General features: G+C 35.7%; 1 protein-coding gene across 1 annotated transcript; it reads left to right on the top strand.

Moving 5' to 3' along the window:
• The first annotated feature begins 1,132 nt into the window (after positions 1-1,132).
• Positions 1,133-17,712, top strand: LOC128026290 (neurotrypsin-like). The gene is made up of 14 exons (XM_052613268.1): positions 1,133-1,557; positions 3,385-3,427; positions 6,068-6,310; positions 9,150-9,285; positions 9,383-9,561; positions 10,602-10,749; positions 12,097-12,275; positions 12,437-12,578; positions 12,744-12,958; positions 13,584-13,725; positions 13,817-14,095; positions 14,814-14,936; positions 15,062-15,342; positions 15,731-17,712. Exons 1-14 carry the CDS (start codon positions 1,492-1,494, stop codon positions 16,048-16,050), a joined length of 2,496 nt encoding a protein of 831 aa, XP_052469228.1. The 5' UTR covers positions 1,133-1,491; the 3' UTR covers positions 16,051-17,712.
• Positions 17,713-19,564: the final 1,852 nt, after the last annotated feature.

Here is a 19,564-nt window from a genome sequence, read left to right as displayed (position 1 = left end):
CTTTAGGCATATTTTTTGGGGGTGCTGTACAAGGGTCTGTTGAGTAATTCAAAATTCCATTCAAAAAAGCATTTCATGCAGATAATATGAAATGGATGCCATAAACAGGAAACTGCACTGAAAGCTGAAAATGTGTTGGCCTTAACCTGGCAGAGAAAATCTATCTGGTTGTTCGTCCTAATTGCCCATTTCTGTGTATTCATTAAAACCATGGTAATTAAATGGATAGTTCAACCAAAAATGAAAATTCTGTTATTGATAACTCACCCTCATGTCGTTCAAAACCTGTAAGAATTAAAAACTAATCCTCAGAACACAGATTAAGTCATTTATTTTTTGTAAATTAGTTAAGGTTTTTACAGATTTTTTTTTTTCTTCCACCTTATCTTATCTAAAATCTTATAAAAAGGCTGCAATTCTTGGAAGGGGAAAAAGTCCGTTTGAAAGCTGTGATGAAACTGAAGTAGTGATAGATTTTTTTCTATCTTTACTTACATCCAAGTGTAAGAGATTTTCAGAAGAAAAAAAATGATGAATTACAATGAACAGACGAATAGCTCACAATAAGATTTATTACATGCTTTTTTTAAGGGTGAATTTTATTTTATTTATTTTTTATTTTATTTTAGTGCTATCATGAAACACATGACTCTGCCTTAGCCAATCACAACCGCCTATCTCGTCATTAACCCACCTGCTCACTTGCTGTGTGAGCCAGGGGTCCGTTAGGATTGCATAGTTTATTAAATCAATGCATAGTAACGCACCGCATTTAACGTTCAGTAACGTTAATGGCGTTGTAACGACGGGAAAAGTAATTAGTTAGATTACCGCGTTACTGAAAAAATAACGTCGTTACCTAACGCCGTTCTTTTAAACGCCATTATTCCAAACACTGATTAAGAATGATGCCAATTACAAACTTTGTGTTAAGTTGTGTGGCCCAATCCTTTAATGCTATTTATTCACTAAATTAGCAGTTTTCCTTTACTGTAATCTATTTATTTAAAAAATAAATCCGCAAAAAAATAAAAAATAAAAATAGTGATAGTCACTATTGGATCTCCAATTAAAGCCAATGATTAGTAACAAAAACAGATGCTAGTTCGCTTAAGGAATGATTGTTAAAACGGCTTGCCATAAGGGTCCAACCTCTCCACACTGTGATCCATAAATGTCTATGTCCTGTAAACATCTGTAGCGTGTGCTGTGTTGAAGGCTGCTAGAGCAGCTTCTCTTCTCTTTTCTCAGTGTCATCTCATAGTGAACGCAAACCTCAGTCAGACTTCAACATGGGAGGGGTGGCAGTCGTGTCGGTGCACTTTTACAAGTTTACTTGAAATGGTTTCATTCTGTCTCGTCATTTTCATTCGATGCTTCTTCTTCCGTACATACGTTTGTAAACACTTCTAGAAAGGAAGGCATCCGACTTTCCTTGTGTGCCTGCGGACAGCGGTGATGGGACAGTTGTGCTGGGTGTAGCCTGACAGGATGGTTATCAGCTGGATCCTCTTTATTGCTACTGTCCTTCGTTTCTCTATCACTGTCGGCGGCGAGGTATGTAGCATAAACGTAGTTGTTGTTTATTTTTTTATTATATATATATATATATATATATATATATATATATATATATATATATATATATATATATATATATGTATATTGTTGCTATATTTACATCTGTATTCTAAGTTGACAAACAGGCAAACTGGCAGTGATCTGAGTTTAGGAAGAACTGACTGATGTGATGTTGGGGTTCAGGAGGAGGCAAAAAAAAAGCTGGTTTATAGGCTACATGTGATCACAGTGGTTACACTTTTTACATTTTTCTTCTTCTAAATGAGTAATTAGAATGGAAGGTGACACTGGAATGAATTATGATCGTGCATATTATAACATAATGACATTAATGAACATTAATAATATGTGACGCTTTGATGCCTTTGATGCTTTCATTTACTGTGTGTGTGACATTAACGCATTGAAAGTGTGTGGTTATTGTTACAATTGCCATTATCTTGAGCAGTCTTTGTTAGTTTAATGTGCCACGAATACATTCAAGCTCTGTAACTGACGATGAAAACTGTGAATATGCATATTTACGTCTCTTATGAATCTGTTGCCATAAAATCTTGAGTTTATGTTTTTATTTATTATCTTCTTGATTTAAAAAAGCTGTTCTGTAGCTCTCCTAGCCTGACAAGCAGAAAAGTGGGCAACAGACAGGCTGGTTTAAGATGTTTCAGCAGGCATTTATTATTATTATTACTAATAAAGATTAACAAAGAGAAAAAACACACACAACATAATACTCCCTAACTACCTTCACTTGGGAAAATATTGTGTATTGTGCCAGATACGTAGACCAAAAAAACCAAAGCTTAACCATTCTTTTGTCTTTGAGTCATTTTGGATTTTGGTGTTAGAGTCAGATTTTGTAATATTGTCAAGAATATCTCAAATTAAAAAGGTTTCGGTTTTATGTAACAACCCCCCCCCCCCCCCCATTTAATCCCTGTTGTAGGGAACGAGCATCACTCTTTTGCTCTCATCCTGACTACACTCTACAAGTGAACGATGGGACGAGACGCTTGCAGTGTGGTCCGGATGAGAGAAAAGCATGATGCTCGTTCCCTTCATCACACCCAGCTCACACAGTAGCAGTCACGTAATGTCTTGATGGTCATGAAAGTGTTCTTTGATCTCATTTAAAGCATAGCTGCTCTATACTATTAACTCTTGTCTTTATGTGACGTTTCCTCATTGTAAAGCACAGACACCTCTGATAACCTCTGTCTTAAAGCCTTGCAGCTGGTTACTGGGATCAAAACAAATGGTATAAATTAAAAATAAGGGTTGTGTCCTAGTAAACCATGACATATTAAAGTCATAATTCATGCCTAGTTGATATTAGTATTTACTTTATACATCATCACCTACAAAAACTGTCATGGTACAGTGATAGTATCAGAATTGTAATAACATGATACTTCGTAAGTATCATACAACATTTAAGCATTTAGCAGACGCATTTATAAAAAGCGACATACATTAGAGGAACATACGCAATTGTTACTGAAAGTTGTGTTGGTGCCAGAAGCTCATTCCACCAGAGAGGAACAGAGAGGGTGAAGGTTTTGGAAGGTGACTTCATACCTCATAATGTGAATGAACGACAAGGCACCACTCAATCAGTAGCTGTGGGCGAGAGGAAGCAAAATACCATTACCAAATCATACAGATTCCTTTACCATGGCATTTAAATGGTTATTCAAGGTATTTTAAAGAATACCACGGTACATGGCCAAAAAAACTACATGTCTGTGGTACTTTAAGTACACTTGTGTAAGTGAATTGACCTTGCTCATTTTGTCTTTATAGGCAGGACAAAGCGCTGTGTACCTGAATACGCTGCAGATCTCAGGTAGGCATTCACTGCATTTAAAAGTCTATCTATCCATCTATCCGTCTATATATATATATATATATATATATATATATATATATATATATATATATATATATATATATATATATATATATATATATATATATATAATAGATTAGATTAGATTGAACTTTATTGGCACTGCACATGTAAGGTACAAGGCAACGAAATGTGCAATAAGCAGTAAGTACAGAATAAACAAGGTCTACAATATGTTCAATAACTATACAGATAAGTATTATGGATATAATTAATAGATTTTAAATACTATCAGCATGATATACAGATGAACATACTATACAGATGGATTATGTAAAAGTGTATGTACACTATGAACTATGAACATATGAACATCATAGGGCAGGAGGTTAAACAGTCTGTGGCCAGGGTGAGAGGAGTCCTTGAGAATGCTACAAGCGCGAGGTAGACAGCGTTTTCTCTGGATGTCCTCAATAGCAGGAAGTGGTTTCCCTGTGAGGCGTTGGCCAGTTTTCACCACCCTCTACAGTGCCTTGCGGGCAGCAACTGAGCAGTTCCCGTACCAGACTGTGATAAAACTGGTCAGGATGCTCTCGTTCGCACACCGGTAGAAGTTCACCAGGATGGCTGAAGACAGCTGGTTCATCTTCAGTGTCCTAAGGAACAAGAGGTGCTGGTGAGCCTTCTTGACCAGGCTGGTGGTGTCTGTCGTCCAGGACAGATCCTCCGAGATGGTGGTTCTCAGGAACTTGAAGCTGGAGACAGATTCAGACACATACTCAGACACATACTCATTACTGGTAGCGGCTGAAATGTCACAGTGTTTGTTCTCATAAAGAGCATCTCTTTCAATGCCAAAAAACACATTCTTGCTTGGCAATATTTCTAATACATTAACCAGTGCAAACCACTCTGCCGTCAAGATATATATTCGTTGATGGTTCCCTACGGAAGAATTAAAGATATACTCAACCGCAACAATTGCTCCTCAGACAAGATAGCTATGGAGCAATCTACACAAGCAAAGACAGGATTATGCTTCATGTCCGCTGGGTGTAGATTTGTTTACACATGCGGGTGTAAATACTTTCCTGCCATTACCTCTGCAAAAACTGTGTCTTTTTCTCCCTGAGGGTTAAGCACCTATTTCTGAAGAAAGACGACGGCACATTGGCCTCTGACTGGTTCTGCGCAACACTATCTGATAGTAAACCCATACATTCTCAGGAGTTTTTTTTTTTTTTTTTTTTTTTGTAATCAAAACATTGAGATTTTTAACATTTATTCGTGGTGATAAGGTTCCCTTTGGTAAAGCTGTTGTTACTTGCCTAAACAAATCTGAAATTATATGTTTTGCTTTCAGTAACATCTACTTGCCTTAAAGGCAAATATTGTCCTTTGAGTACTTTTTAAAAACAAATTTAATTCCATTTTTTTAAATGCCTCAAAGCTCAGAATGAAGTGACTTCTATTTAAATATCTTTCTCCTGTCTAGGATGGATTTAACATCTGTCTTTTGCTTGGACTTGGACTTTCTTCCTTTTTAGTCACACATCCAGAAATGAAATAAAGGACAGACTGGCAGCAGATGCAGAATAGCATGAGAATATTGCTACTAAGTTATGAATTGCTGTATTAAATTAGAGTTTAAATGCTTACAAATGAACTTAACTGCCCACAGTAAAGCATAAAAATTGTATTGTTGCCATAAAATGTATTAGAGAATGTTCTTTCACAAGAGACTTGATCATGTTTGCTCACTGTAACCCGAAGTCACAATATAATTTTTTTGTTTAGTGGTTTTGATTAGAATCATTTGGAAGAAGGATCTTCCTGATTATTTGATGCAAGTGAACGGATGCAGGCAAGCAAAAGTAAATTAGTAATCAGAATCATTCAATAATGTTAATTAGATTGAAAATATACTGTGTGTTCTTGTGCCTAAACAACACACACAAACACACATGCACATATACACACACACATACACATCCATAGACTTTTATACCCTGCCTCTAAAAGCACAAAAAAGTAAAAATATAAAATGTATAATATAATATACTATAGATATATTATATAAAATAAATGTAATATATTTATTTTTATATAAAATATTATTTTATGTATTATTTTTATTATTTTATATTATTATTTATATAATTCAGATGTTTTATATTTTTATTATGCAAACACACACAGTCTTGTATATGTGGTTAATGGTTCTTATACTGTACAAACTGTATTTTCTACTGCCCTACACTTAAACTTACCCTTCACAGAAAACTACTGCCAATTTTTTAATTTCATAAAACACCATTTAGTATGTTTTTTAAGCCTTTTGGTTTTTGGGGACACATTTTGTCCTCATAAACCACACTCATACACACATTGTATAACACACTCATACACACACATATGTTTGGGTGTGTGACTCATCATAGTGGGTCTTCACCACCTTAGGTTTACAACAGTCATTTTAGTTCATGCTTTTGCATTTTTTTCATGCCAGGAATTTTACAATGAGTGGACCTTTATTTGGCACTGCATTAAAACGTTATTTTTTGCTCCATCAACGAAATTTCACTCATAAATGAAATGCTGAATTTACTCATAACTTTGTGTGTGTGTTCCCCTTAGGTCTTCTGTCCTGCTCTGAGGGCTTCACTGAGCTGGGTTATTACAGTGGATCTGTGTCTCAGACGGGCTCTGGCTTTTCCTGTCTAAAATGGACTGACTTTCCAGACTACATGCTGCAGTACCCCAATCGTGGACTTGGCGACCACAACCAATGTCGAAACCCTGACCGTGCATCCAACCCCTGGTGCTTTTTCAGACAGAAGTCGGGAGCCATTGGATGGGCCTACTGCGACTGCCACCAGGGTGAGCCCTCCTGACTGGCCTTCGTTTCCCAATCAGACATATTCTACAAAAGCTTCATTTTCAATTTTAAAAGTTTTTTTGTATTATTTTGAGTTAAAACCATCCAGAAACGAAAAGTGTTACCATGTTGCTTTAGGTTGTTTCATTACAGAGAGTCTAGCATGATTAACCTGTGTTCCATCAGAGATATTCTGTGACCCGACTAAGTTATAATTAGTTAAATTATCCACTAAATATCTTATAGACATATCAAATGCACCCACTGGCTGGTAAAAGTGTAGGCTACTTCTTAATTTGTTTAATTAATTTAAATATGTTTAAAAATTATTCACCATAGTAACCAAAACATACCTTTCTTGAGCTAATAAAGCCTAAATAAATGTATTTATTTTTGGGTTTATTTGTATAGAGAAAGAAACATGTACAGCATAACATAATCTTAGTGGAAAGACTAAAAATATGCATTGTATAAACTTTAAATAGGGACCAACACAATAGGGACCTTTACATATAAATAGGCTGTTAGGATATACCATATTAAATCCTGGACCAGGGTGTTTGTGTTTAATAGGTGAATGTGTCCTTTGTGTCTTAACTGTTATATTAGTGTAGGTGTCGTTGTACAGAAGCTGAGTGAGGTTTATTACTGCAGTCATAGCACACAGCCACAGTGAGATTCTCACAGCAGTCAAGGATTCTCTCTGTCCTCTCTTTTTATTTTCTTCTATTCATCTTCTCTCTCTATGTGTTTGTTGTTTAATCATTAGTCAGATGCACATTATTTTACTCCCGATTGGAAAGTGTCTGTACACTCTGGATCTCTTTGTGCTGGTCTGTCATCACCTGGCTGCGTCTGTGGTTCAGTACTGAGCTGGTGTTGAAATCTGTTTGCCTTATCTCTGTGAGCTGTGATTATCTCTGTCTGCCTCTCTCGTCCTTTTCCTTTCTGTGTAATAAGATTAAACACGGTTACAGACTCAAACAATCAGTGTGCATTTAAATTCATGTATGTGTGTGCAGGACGTGTGGCTGCAAGATGATAACTTGCAAGACACCGAGTGTCTCTAATGTGATCATTCTGTACTAATTATAGAGAGCTGATTCACAGAGTCTGTAAAAGGGGGAGACAGGGGTAAGCTATGCCACTTTTCCTTAAGTTGTCGTCTAGTCAAGGAGATAGAAGATGGCGGTAAAACCTAATTTAATTTCATGATGTCATAAGATTATAAAAATAAGACTATAAAATGGCATTTCTCAAAGAATAAAAGGTTGTGTATTGATGTAACATGCCTGTGTTAAGAGATAAGCTACATTTGGAGAACATGTGCTAGATGTAGGTTACCTTATGGCCACATATTATTTAGAAAAATAAAAAAAAACTTTTTAATAGTGCAATATCCCATTCTAATTAATCATTTTGTTGCTAATTTTACATAAACATAAATCAGCCAATAAACAAACATAACATAACATAAATGTTAGAATGTTTTAAATGATGGAGAGAGTGGGATAAGAAACAAATAAAATATAAATAATATTTTATAATATAATGCACTACTTAAAAGTTCAAGTTAGTTTTATTTATATAGCACATTTAAAAACAGCAAGCACGGCTGACCAAAGTGCTGAACAAAGAAAGACATAGAACACATGGCAACCCACAGATTCATATCATAAACTCACAATAAATTAAAAGCCAGAGAAACGAAATAGGTTTTAAGAGATGATTTAAAAAATATTTAAAAACTGTGCCGATCTGATATAGGCTGGAAGGCTGTTCCACAGCTTAGGGCCGGCAACCATAAAGGCTCTTTCCCCTATGCATTAACTGTGATCTGGGGACAGAGAGAAGTCTTTGATCACCAGATCTCAGATTTCGTGTGAGATTGTATGGATAAAGTTGATCAGGATAGATAGCTTGGTGCCAGATTATTTTTAGATTTAAAAACATTTTAAACAAGAATTTTGAACTCCGTTCTAAGATGTACAGGTAACCAATGCAATGATTTCAAAATTGGAGTAATGTGATCAAATTTACGTTGAGGAATTTAGCAGCAGCGTTTTGTACTAATTGGAGATGAGCAATGGAGTATTTTGAAATGCCAAGATGAAGAGAGTTGCAGTAGTCCAAGTGTGATGTAATGAGCGCATGGATAGCAATGTCTAAAATTTTCACAGAGAGAAAAGATCTGGAAAAAAAAAACAGGAACTAATAACCCAATCAATTGTTTATCAAATTTGAGACTCTGATCCCAGAAAACACCTAGTTTCTTAACACAGGAAGAAGTAAAAGGAGGTAGTCCAGGTAGTCCAGGTCGATACTTCTGCTCCCTGAATTTTCATTAGGGCCAAAGACTATAACCTCGGTTTTTGATTAATTCAGAAAAAAATATATATATAAATTGAGAGAACCATGTTTTCACTTCATCCAGGCATGCAGAAAGAGATTCCAGAGCAGCATGTTTATTTTGTTTCAAAGGTAGATAAATTTGGGTATCATCTGAATAGCAGTGAAATTATACACCATGCTTTCTGAAAATAGAGCCCAAAGGAAGTAATACAAAGAAAAAATAATGGGTGCGAGAATAGAACCCTGTGGTACTCCACAGGAACACTTAGCAGGCAATGAAGAAAAATGACCTAATCTGACAGAGAAACTTCTATTTTACATTACATTCCATACATTACTTGTATATCTATATTTATTTCTAGTATAAATTATTTCTTTTTTTTTATTTTGCTTTTTTGTTTTCTGTCAAGAACAGTTCAAAGAACAGTTTTGATGCACGTTATCGTTCCTAAATCCCTGAATATGTTTGATTCTGCACCTATTCTCCAGGTGAGGCGCGGCTGGTGGGGGGATCATCTAAGAGTGGTCGTCTTGAGGTGCATCTAAATGGCCGGTGGGGAGCAGTGTGTGACACCCACCTGACTGATCGAGATGCCAGTGTGGTCTGTAGACAACTGAGGCTTGGGTATAAGCTGCAAAATTTATTCATTATCAGTTAGAGACTCTGTACTGATTAACAACCAGCATGTGATGTCATTTAATTACCTGCTTACTCCCAACAGTGAGATTGGCACTGCGCTTCGGCATTCCTATTTCGGACCCGGTTCTGGTCTCTTTCACTTTGAACGTCTTGGCTGCCATGGCAATGAAGATTCTCTGCTGAAGTGCCGGAGCAGGAAGTATGTCTCCGGTGACTGTAACCATGGAAATGAGGCTGGAGTGGTGTGTGCAGTGCCAGAGGGTAAGCTTGTTTTATTTGAGTGGGGAATCCTGAAAATCATTCCTGTATATATACCGTTCAAAACTTTGTGATTGGTATGATTTTTTTGAAAGGTTTTTTAAAGAAATCACTTATGTTCACCAATGCTGTATTTATTTGCTAAAAAAAAAACAATAAAAACAGTGATATAGTGAAATATTGTTAACTGTTTTCTATGTTGATATGTTGTTAAATTTAGTGTCGCGTGATCCTTCAGAAATAATTTGCTGCTCAAGAAACATTAATATGTTTTTTTTTTTTACTGAGATACATTTTTCAGAATTCTATGATGAACAAAAAGAACAGAATTTAATTGAAATAGTAATAATTTAGAACATTATAAATGTTATAAATTATGGTAATTTAAATGCATCCTTGCTAATAAAAAGTAATAATTAAAAAAATGACTGACCCCAAACTTATGAACAATATATATTTTTCATATATAATGAACAATATATATATTTACACTCACACACACACACATTTATATATATATATATATATATATATATATATATATATAAAAAATGCGAGTTAGAAAATGTTATCTTTGTCGCATGCTCTCATTTTCTTTCTCAGAGTCATAGTTCATAAAGCAACAGCTGAGCTTCCTGTATCTGCTGATCATACTCTAATAACATTATTTTCAACAGTGTTACAGTGTGGAAACGCCTTCACTGGAGCTAAATGAAGACAGAATTAATGAGATACAGAAGTGGGGTCATAAACAGTGCTGTTGTAATGGGACGGTTTGCTTGAACAGGGTCAGGTATATTTAGAGAGAGCTGTGAATTATTCACACAGAAACATTAGGAAGGAGAAAGCCATCTGAGAGCTCTGAGGCTTAGCCAAGAGTTTACACATGTCCCCATCCTTTATCATGCACGCATACAAGCATATTTTAAGTTTCTGCTCTCAAGAACTGTTAAATGTCACACTAATTATTTTTCCCTATGCATAGTCCACTGCAGTGAATAAATGAATGAAATATTAATTGATAGGGCTTTTATTTTGTTCAGGCAATGGTGCTCCACTGAGGCTTGTAGGAGGCCTTGAGGATTTCGAAGGGCGTGTGGAGGTGTACCATAACGGGAGGTGGGGCACTATCTGTGATGACGAATGGGATGATATTGATGCTGAAGTGGTTTGCCGACAGTTGGGATTGGGGTAAGAAATCAGTAAATGTCAAGAATTTTTTTTGATGCGAAGGACGTCAAATATTACATTTTGTCATCATCTATACTTTCATAAAATATTTTTTTTATATATTTTTTAAGTATTGTTTTTTATTTTTTTTGTATTGTCACTGTGACAAAAAAATATTTCAACTATTGTTTCTGCCTTCTTTAAAATAATGTTAGATGTATAAAACATGTTGACATAAAAAAAACAGATAGTACTTTTCAATGGAAAAAACTGATAAAATATTTATTATTTTAGACCAGAAAGAACAAAACTGTAGTAATATCAAATTCAATAACTGTGTTATGGCTTTCCATTTAAAAAAAACTGTTTCTTATTGCATTATTATAAGAATCTGCACATATTGATCTATTGCAAGATCTTCTAATGTTGCTTGAAAGCTTTTGTATCATCATCATCATCATCAGGATGTTACTGAGCTGTTTTTTTGTTTAGCAAAATATTGAAACACTTTGCACAAATGATTCGATTTAAAGTTAAAGTAGTGCTGGGAGATACTAATGATGTCATGCACAAATCAGTGCTGCCTCTTTTCACACACAAACACATGCACTAGCACAGCGAGTGAACTTTATTAATATAGATGTATGGGTGGAGTGTATGAATGATTGATGGGGTGCAGGGATTCACTCCAGGAATCTACAGTGGGATGGAAAGCAACTGAATTTACCCTCCACCATCCCTGTAACATACACTTTTCAGTAGATCAGTCCTCTTCTGTACATCACTAATGATTGTTTTGAATGACTTTGCAATGTGTGCATCATCACAGAGTTATGTAAATTAGCTAATATAGTTCCATATGCCTTAATATCTCTCTTCCTCCTTGTTATGATCTTAAAAATTACAGTGCTATTCAAAAGATTAGAGTCAAAAATATTAATACTTTTTTATTCAGCAAGGAAGTAATAAATTAAACTTTTCATTCATCACAGAACTCTGTAATAAAAATGTATCATGGTTCCCTTGAACTGTTTTCAACATTGATAAAATGGTTTTGAGCACCAAATTGTCATATTAAAATGATTTCTGAAGGATTGTATGACACTGGAGTAATGAAGTTAAACTTTAAGATCATTGGAATAAATTGCACTTTAAAATATATTCAGTTATTATTAATTTTCAATTGTAATAATATTTTACAGTTTAATATTATTGTAATAATATTAGCGTTTTACTGTATTTTTTTATAAAATAAATGCAGCGTAAGAGACATCTTTCAAAACATCTCACCAACCCCAAACTTTTAATCGGCAGTGTATCTTAACTGTTTGATAAGGGAATGAATCACAGGCATGTGTTTGTTTTCAGTGGTGTACCAAAGGCATGGACGTGGGCGCACTTTGGGCAGGGCACTGGGCCTATCATGCTGGACGGAGTGCACTGCACAGGAAATGAGCTGTCTCTGGAGGAATGCCCTCATGCACCCTGGGGCCAGCACAACTGTGATCACATGGAGGATGCTGGAGTCTCGTGTAACCCGTTTTCAGGTGAAGATGGCACGAACTGTCTCAGACTGTGACACGGGCTGTGTCTTTATGATAACACATTTAAAATACTTTAAGGACCAAAAACCCTTTTACTTTTATCAGATTTTTATTTGTTTGCATAAGTGCATTGATTAAACGTAGACATGCTAATGCTGCTGTAGATGGAGTGTTGCGTCTAGTAGGAGCTGATAGCCCATGGGAAGGACGTCTTGAGGTTTATCACGCTGGAGAATGGGGCACAGTGTGTGATGACAACTGGACCGGAAGTCACGCCCAGGTGGTGTGTCGACAGCTGGGTTATCAGTAAGCTATATCTTTTTGAATGCAAGCATATAATGTGCTACTTAAAAGCAGTAATTAAATTTTTGCATTCTAGATGATGTCAAGTTTTATTTGAGCTCCTTTGGTCTCAGGAGACCAGGAAGCTCGTTTCATTTAGGTACTGCAGTACTGCTGTTTGTCCAACAGAGGGCGAGCTGAGGTAGCTCCAGATGGGATGTATGGAGAGGGCACAGGGGTGATCCTGCTGGATGAGGTGACATGTGAAGGGGGAGAGAGCTCTCTGCTGGACTGTGCTCACGGTCAGTGGGGGCAGCATGACTGCTCTCACAGTGAGGATGTGGGCGTACGCTGTGAAAGAGAAGGACAGAACAATGAGATCCCTCAAGTGGCTCTTGCCACAGGTTTGTAAACTCGTTATCATCATCAAGAGTAGCACAATATCTGAACCAGATGTTAAGAAACAAGCCTACTTTACACTTTTAAGAGCCCTCCAATCAAATAGGATACTAAAAGGCATCATCTTTTATATTGTAATGACATGCTTATACATGTTTGCATAATGAATGCACTTGGAAAGTGATTAGTTGCTCTATGACAAACAGTACATCTTTGTTAACATAATGTCTTGTTTTGTCTTAATTTACATCATTTTAATCCATCTTGAGGCACTCTTTGACCTCATGACCATTTTTTAGATTTAGTAGTATAATGCGATGTATAATATGACATTTAAAATACATTAATTAACCCTTTTAATTCTTAAATATATATAAATATTTCATAAAACTGATTCTGTCATTTCTAATCAGGAACCAAATTGTAGTAACGAATAACAAGAGTGCCCATGGCCAACTGAATACATAATAATATATAATTATTATTTTTGTCATGTGATTTTGCACAACATCACCCTTTAAAAAAAGACAAGGAATTTACAGTGTATTTTATTTTATTTTTATTCTCAATCATATAATTCACTACTTATCCAGGTATATAGAGGTCATCTCTTCTGTGCTGTGGTTCTAGGTCCCCTGGTGAGGCTGGTGGATGGCGAGAGCCGTAAGGAGGGCCGCGTAGAGGTCTTTATGAACGGCCAGTGGGGCAGTGTGTGTGATGATGGTTGGAATGACATCAGCGCTGGAGTGGTCTGCAGACAGCTCGGATTTGTGTAAGCCTGTTTCACATGATGAAAGAAGATAAACACTCATCTCAACATCTTCAGACAATTATTTGTTCCTCTTTCCCCTTTACAATTTCAGTGGGGTCTCGAAGGCCCGCTCCATGGCTTATTTTGGTGAGGGTCAGGGACCCATCCATCTTGATAATGTGAATTGTGTTGGGACAGAGGCTTCATTAGGGGAGTGTTCAGCTGTGGGTCCGGACGCCCATGATTGCAGGCACAGTGAGGACGCAGGGGTCATCTGTGACTACACCACTGAGCCTGTAAAGTACAGAAGCATGAGCAAGCAGGAATGTGGCTTGAAACCCAACACACAAAGGCGCAGGAAAAGGATCATTGGAGGAGACAAGTCTCTACGGTAATGAACGTCATGGTTTATTTTATTCTCTAACGTTGTAACATGTGCATTGTGTTTATTAATCTCTCTTTTTATTGCTTATTGGCTAGCTGCCACTGTTCTTGTCGTATATTATGTGGTCACAGGGGAGCAATATATAATGTTTGTTTATTTACAGTTACAACAGAAAAATGTAATTAGCTTTATAATCATGTGTTTAATAGCAAACAGGTTTTGAGTTAAGGTATAGTTCACCAAAAATTCTGTCAACATTTCATGTCGTGTCATTCCAAACCCATAGGATTTCCTTGGAATGGAGATTTTGAACATTGTGCTGCCCAATCTTTTCCATATAATGAAAGTGAAGGGGAATTTTATATATTTTATATATTTTATATATTAATTTATATATATATATATATATATATATATATATATATATATTAGTTATTTCAAAATACTGTCAGTAAAGGATTGTTTGATTTATTGAAATTAATACTTCTAATCTGCAATGATCAAATGTGACAATAAAGACATTTAAAATGTGCAAAAGATTTCCATTTCATATAAACGCTGTTCTTTTGTACTTTGTTCATCAAAAAATCCTGAAAAATGCATCACATTAGATATATAAAATCAAATAACGATTAAGATGTGTAAGACAGGGAGTACATTTGTAAACAGTAAAAATTTTTTTTTACTTGCCACGTGTTTTAAACCATCTGTGACTGTCATGTAGGGGTGACTGGCCGTGGCAAGTATCTCTGTGGCTGAGGTCTCAATCGAAAGGCACCCATCCACTTTGTGGGGCAACTCTCATCAATTCCTGTTGGGTCATAACTGCTGCTCATTGCTTCAAGAGGCGAGGGACAAACTCTACTGACATCTAGTGGCTCTACAGAGAATGACAAACACTTTACTTATGTATTTCATTCCTGACTGGTAGGCAATAAATAAACATGCTGTGCATGCACATTTTTTTTTAAGGTTTGGTTCAGACCCTTCCCGTTATGCACTACGGCTCGGTGACTACCACACAGAGGAGAGGGATGACTTTGAGCGCACTCTTTCTCCTGAGCGCATCATGATCCACAGGAAGTACCACAACCAGGGCTGGGAATATGATATTGCCCTACTGAAGCTGAAGGGCACAGATGGGAATTGTGTGGCCTTTAACCCGCACACTAATGCAGTTTGCCTTCCACCTCAGAGCAACAGGAGAGACAAGAGGCCTATCGCCTGTGTTATCACCGGCTGGGGAATTACAGGTACTGCATACATTTCTGAACACATTTATGATGACTAATAATTTCCTTTTGGAATGGAAGACCTTAGCTAATAATTCTGGGTAAAAAAAAAAAAAATATATATATATATATATATATATATTATATATTATATATATATATATATATATATATATATATATATATATATATATATATATATATATATATATATATATATATATATATATATATATATATATATATATATATATATTTAAATCTTTAAAAAGAAAAAAAATCTTTATTCCAAATTGATTCCAAACTTTTGAACAGAAGTGTATATTTTTATATGATATTTACATACTTCAAAAAGTGTTTTAAAATAAAAATCACTTCCGTTTCTTTCTCTTCTTGTCTCTTGTATTAGACTTGGAGTATTCCCGAACACTGCTGCAAGCCTGGGTTCCTTTACTGCCCTCCTGGAAGTGTAAAAAACGTTACGGCAGTCGCTTCACTAGCCGCATGTTGTGTGCCGGCAGCTTGTCGAACCATCGCCGTGTAGACAGCTGTCAGGGTGACAGTGGGGGGCCACTGGTGTGCCGGGGTGAGGCTGGCCACTGGATGCTCACAGGAATCATCTCCTGGGGTCACGGTTGTGGCGACCCCAACTATCCCGGTGTGTACACACGGGTCAACCGCTTCCTGAAGTGGATAGAGAAAGTCACCCACAGTACTGGCAAAGCGTGATGTCACAGTTTTGACATTAAAACCACTTATCGCATTGTATAAATTCTATATCATGTAATGCCTATGAAGGGGTTACCAGCTGGCCATTACGTTTACAGCTGGTTTGATCCTGTTTCATGTGTTGCACATTTTACTACTCGCACCATGCCATTTCAATTCCATTTCTGTACACTTGAAGCCTTCGTGAACATGCACAAGAACATCAAGTCTCATGATTTTTAGGGACAGCTGCATTAAGTGAGCAGAGTTTTCCGGGATTGAAAGGTCGTCGACGGATAAGCCTTTGTAAATAAGTCATTTTGCACTAATCTGCATTTAATATAAATGGAGCATCTGTGGGATGTCTGTGTTCTGGTCTGGCTCTAAATTAATACACATATTGCACTTAAATGTCTTTTGTTGAGGAGGAGTTAACTAAGACAAGGAACGACATGGATATATGTAAAGATTCATAAACACTCCACTTGTATGTTGGTAATTTGTACTCTTGTTGAAGGTACCCTACCATTATTGAGCTTATCATTTAATTTTTCAAAGGGATGCAGAGAACCAATGTCAGAAAATAATATGTTCAGTTTATTTATTTGTACTGTATAACAATGCAAAAAATTTCTCAAGCTCCTACCCAACAGATAATATGATAATATCAGTGATATTATGAAGTATTGGACTGGATATTATGGTGATGGCCAAAATATTTAAATTATATATTAATGATTTTGCGTTCACATGCAAAATGTTTGTTTCCCTTTGAAACTTTGCATTTGCCGGATGAACATTTGTGTTTTCCTGCTAAATTTTTATGTTCTCCCAAGAAAGTTTGCATTTTGTGAGTGAACAGAAAACTGCATGGAAATACTATGATGGGGATACTATGATTTTTTTTTCTATCACCATGTTTCCTTAGGGGCTCTGTATGGTCACACTTTAGTTTGAGGACCAATTCTCAGTATTAACTATGACTTTGGCCTTAATAAAATCCTAATTTGCTGCTTATTAATAGTTAGTAAGGTAGTTGTTAAGTTTAGGTGTGAGGTAGGATTAAGGGGTCTAAAATATGGTCATGCAATATAAGGCATTAATATGTGCTTTATAAGTAGTAATAAACACCCAATATGCTAGTAATATGCATGCTAATAAGTGACTACTTGATATGAAAATTTGTCCTTAAACTAAAGTGTTACCCTCCTTAACACATTTAAGTTTTTTTTTTTTTACCAAGGACAATTCCATGTAGTCCAAACGGTTCAAATGATGTAGATGCTTTGGTTCTTAACATTCTATGAACAGTCTGCTATTAATAAATCCCAAACAGAAACTTCCATGAAATTATGTAAAAATGTAAAGGCTGCAAATATGTCATATTTAGCCATGGTTAAAAACTGGTTAAGAAAAACTGAATGATCATATGTTTAGACACCAAGTTGGAAAAAATAAGAAAAACTGATTTGAACGCATGATCTTGTTTCCACATTATTTATTTATTTATTTATTTTTTATTCTGCAAAATGGTGATCTGAAAGCAAAAAACTAGTCAGTCAAAAATGCATAATGTTCTGGCATCATGATCATCTATTTCCAACACATTGTGTTTGTATTAAATGTTGAAAATCGTCATTGACCATATTAACTGTACTGGAACAGGCTCATTGAAAATAAATAAATGAAAGAGATTTGAATATAAATCACTGTTGTTTATATAAGATTCGGGTCCTTTAAGATAAAATCTATATTTTTTTGTATTGTATATTTTGATTAAATGTCCATTGTTATAGTATAATTTATCTTACAAATTTAACCTCAAGACTAAATTTGAACAGTTACTTATTTTAAGATAAACAGATTTAGAATTATGGCGTATTTGTCTGTTACATATTGCCATATACCTCATTATAAAGCAAGCATCACTGCAGCATATGTAACTATTATGTAATTAAACAAATCTTCAGTTTGGGTGGCACCAAATTAAAACTCTCTCTGTCTCTCTCTCTCTCTCTCACACACACACACACACACACACACACACACACACACGTATAGAAGTGATGTCCACTGGTATAGAGCTTGGGAAACTACGTCACTGCGCATTGCATTCTGGGTAGTCGCGGCCATTTTTTGGGACACGCTTATCAGTAAAAGTGAAAGTGACATGACATACAGATCAAGTGTAAGATTACATATAAAGAAAAACTCAAAAAAGGAAGCAAAGATGTGCTATTTAGAAAAAAATCAAGACAATCAACGAACTCAATCTGCATGAACATAAAGAGTGGTCGGATGATCATAAAAAGCTGCCGCTTGTAACCTTCCCCAATGTGTTTTCTAACCTTGTTTGTATTGTCAGAGCGTAGCTCTGATAAGTTTAAAAATGATAAATCTCTCGAGTCTCACCTGCAATTTACAAATGGATGGGTGCAGAACCTACACATTTTCCACGTCAACGAGCGAGTTACACGGCCCCTTTACTTTTTAATATGCGTTATTGTAAACTGTACAAATTAACCTCAGTGTGTTATGATGCACAAATAAAGAGATACAGAATTGATAAATTTTGCCGTTTATTACTGTAACAGGTGGTATGCAATATGCATAACACTGATAATGCAGGAGATGTGGTTCATGCATAGGTAACAATTAATGTAATGTTAAGTCTGTCAAATCGATTAATCACATCCCAAAAAAAAAGATGTTTATATAACATACATTTCTGTATATTTATATATATATATATATTTATATATATATATATATATATATATATATATATATATATATATATATATATATATATATATATATATATATATAAATGCACATAAATACGTGTGTATATATCAGACCAAAGGGGCAATCTTTCTTTTCCTTCTTACTGCTGCTAACCAAGCTATGTGACGCCGCTTTGTTTACTCGGAGACCTGAGATCAAGGTGCGGTTTTCCAGAGGGAAAGCTGAAAAATCGCACTCCATTCAAATTATTTTTCCATGCCGGTCATGAGTACGAGTATGGCAGTTAATTACACAACAAGGTTTTACCATTGTAACGTATTTTTTAGCTGTAGAGAGCAAACAAAACAGTCTATTATCAATCCAATACAATACATACAGCAGCGCCCGTGTCCTAAAGTCCCAGAATGCATTGCGTTGCTGACGTCATGTTCCCAGACTCTATAGACACTGGGTCTGAAAGGGTTAAACAAAATCCACTCTTTGTGTAATACACATAACATTAAACTCTGGCTTGCATCGCTCAAAGATCAAAGAGGCTCTGAACAGGTCACCATATTGTATTAATTTATTTTTATTAATTTAGGCTATTAGATTGCAATGTCCAAAATCAGTCCGAGACACTCATGGCAATCTGTTGCACAATATTCAGTTGTTGATACAGAAGTATTACGGTAAATCAACAATTGCAATGCATTCTAAATGATTCATGATTTAGTACCAGACCTACATACCACGAACAAACAACTGCCATAAAATGCGTTATGCAGGACAGAATGCTTTGAAACGA

The sequence above is a fragment of the Carassius gibelio genome, chromosome A13 (assembly GCF_023724105.1).
Source record: "Carassius gibelio isolate Cgi1373 ecotype wild population from Czech Republic chromosome A13, carGib1.2-hapl.c, whole genome shotgun sequence".
Taxonomy (NCBI): Eukaryota; Metazoa; Chordata; class Actinopteri; order Cypriniformes; family Cyprinidae; genus Carassius; species Carassius gibelio.
Note: the sequence above shows the minus strand (reverse complement) of the source record. Positions and strands in the feature narration are given on the sequence as shown.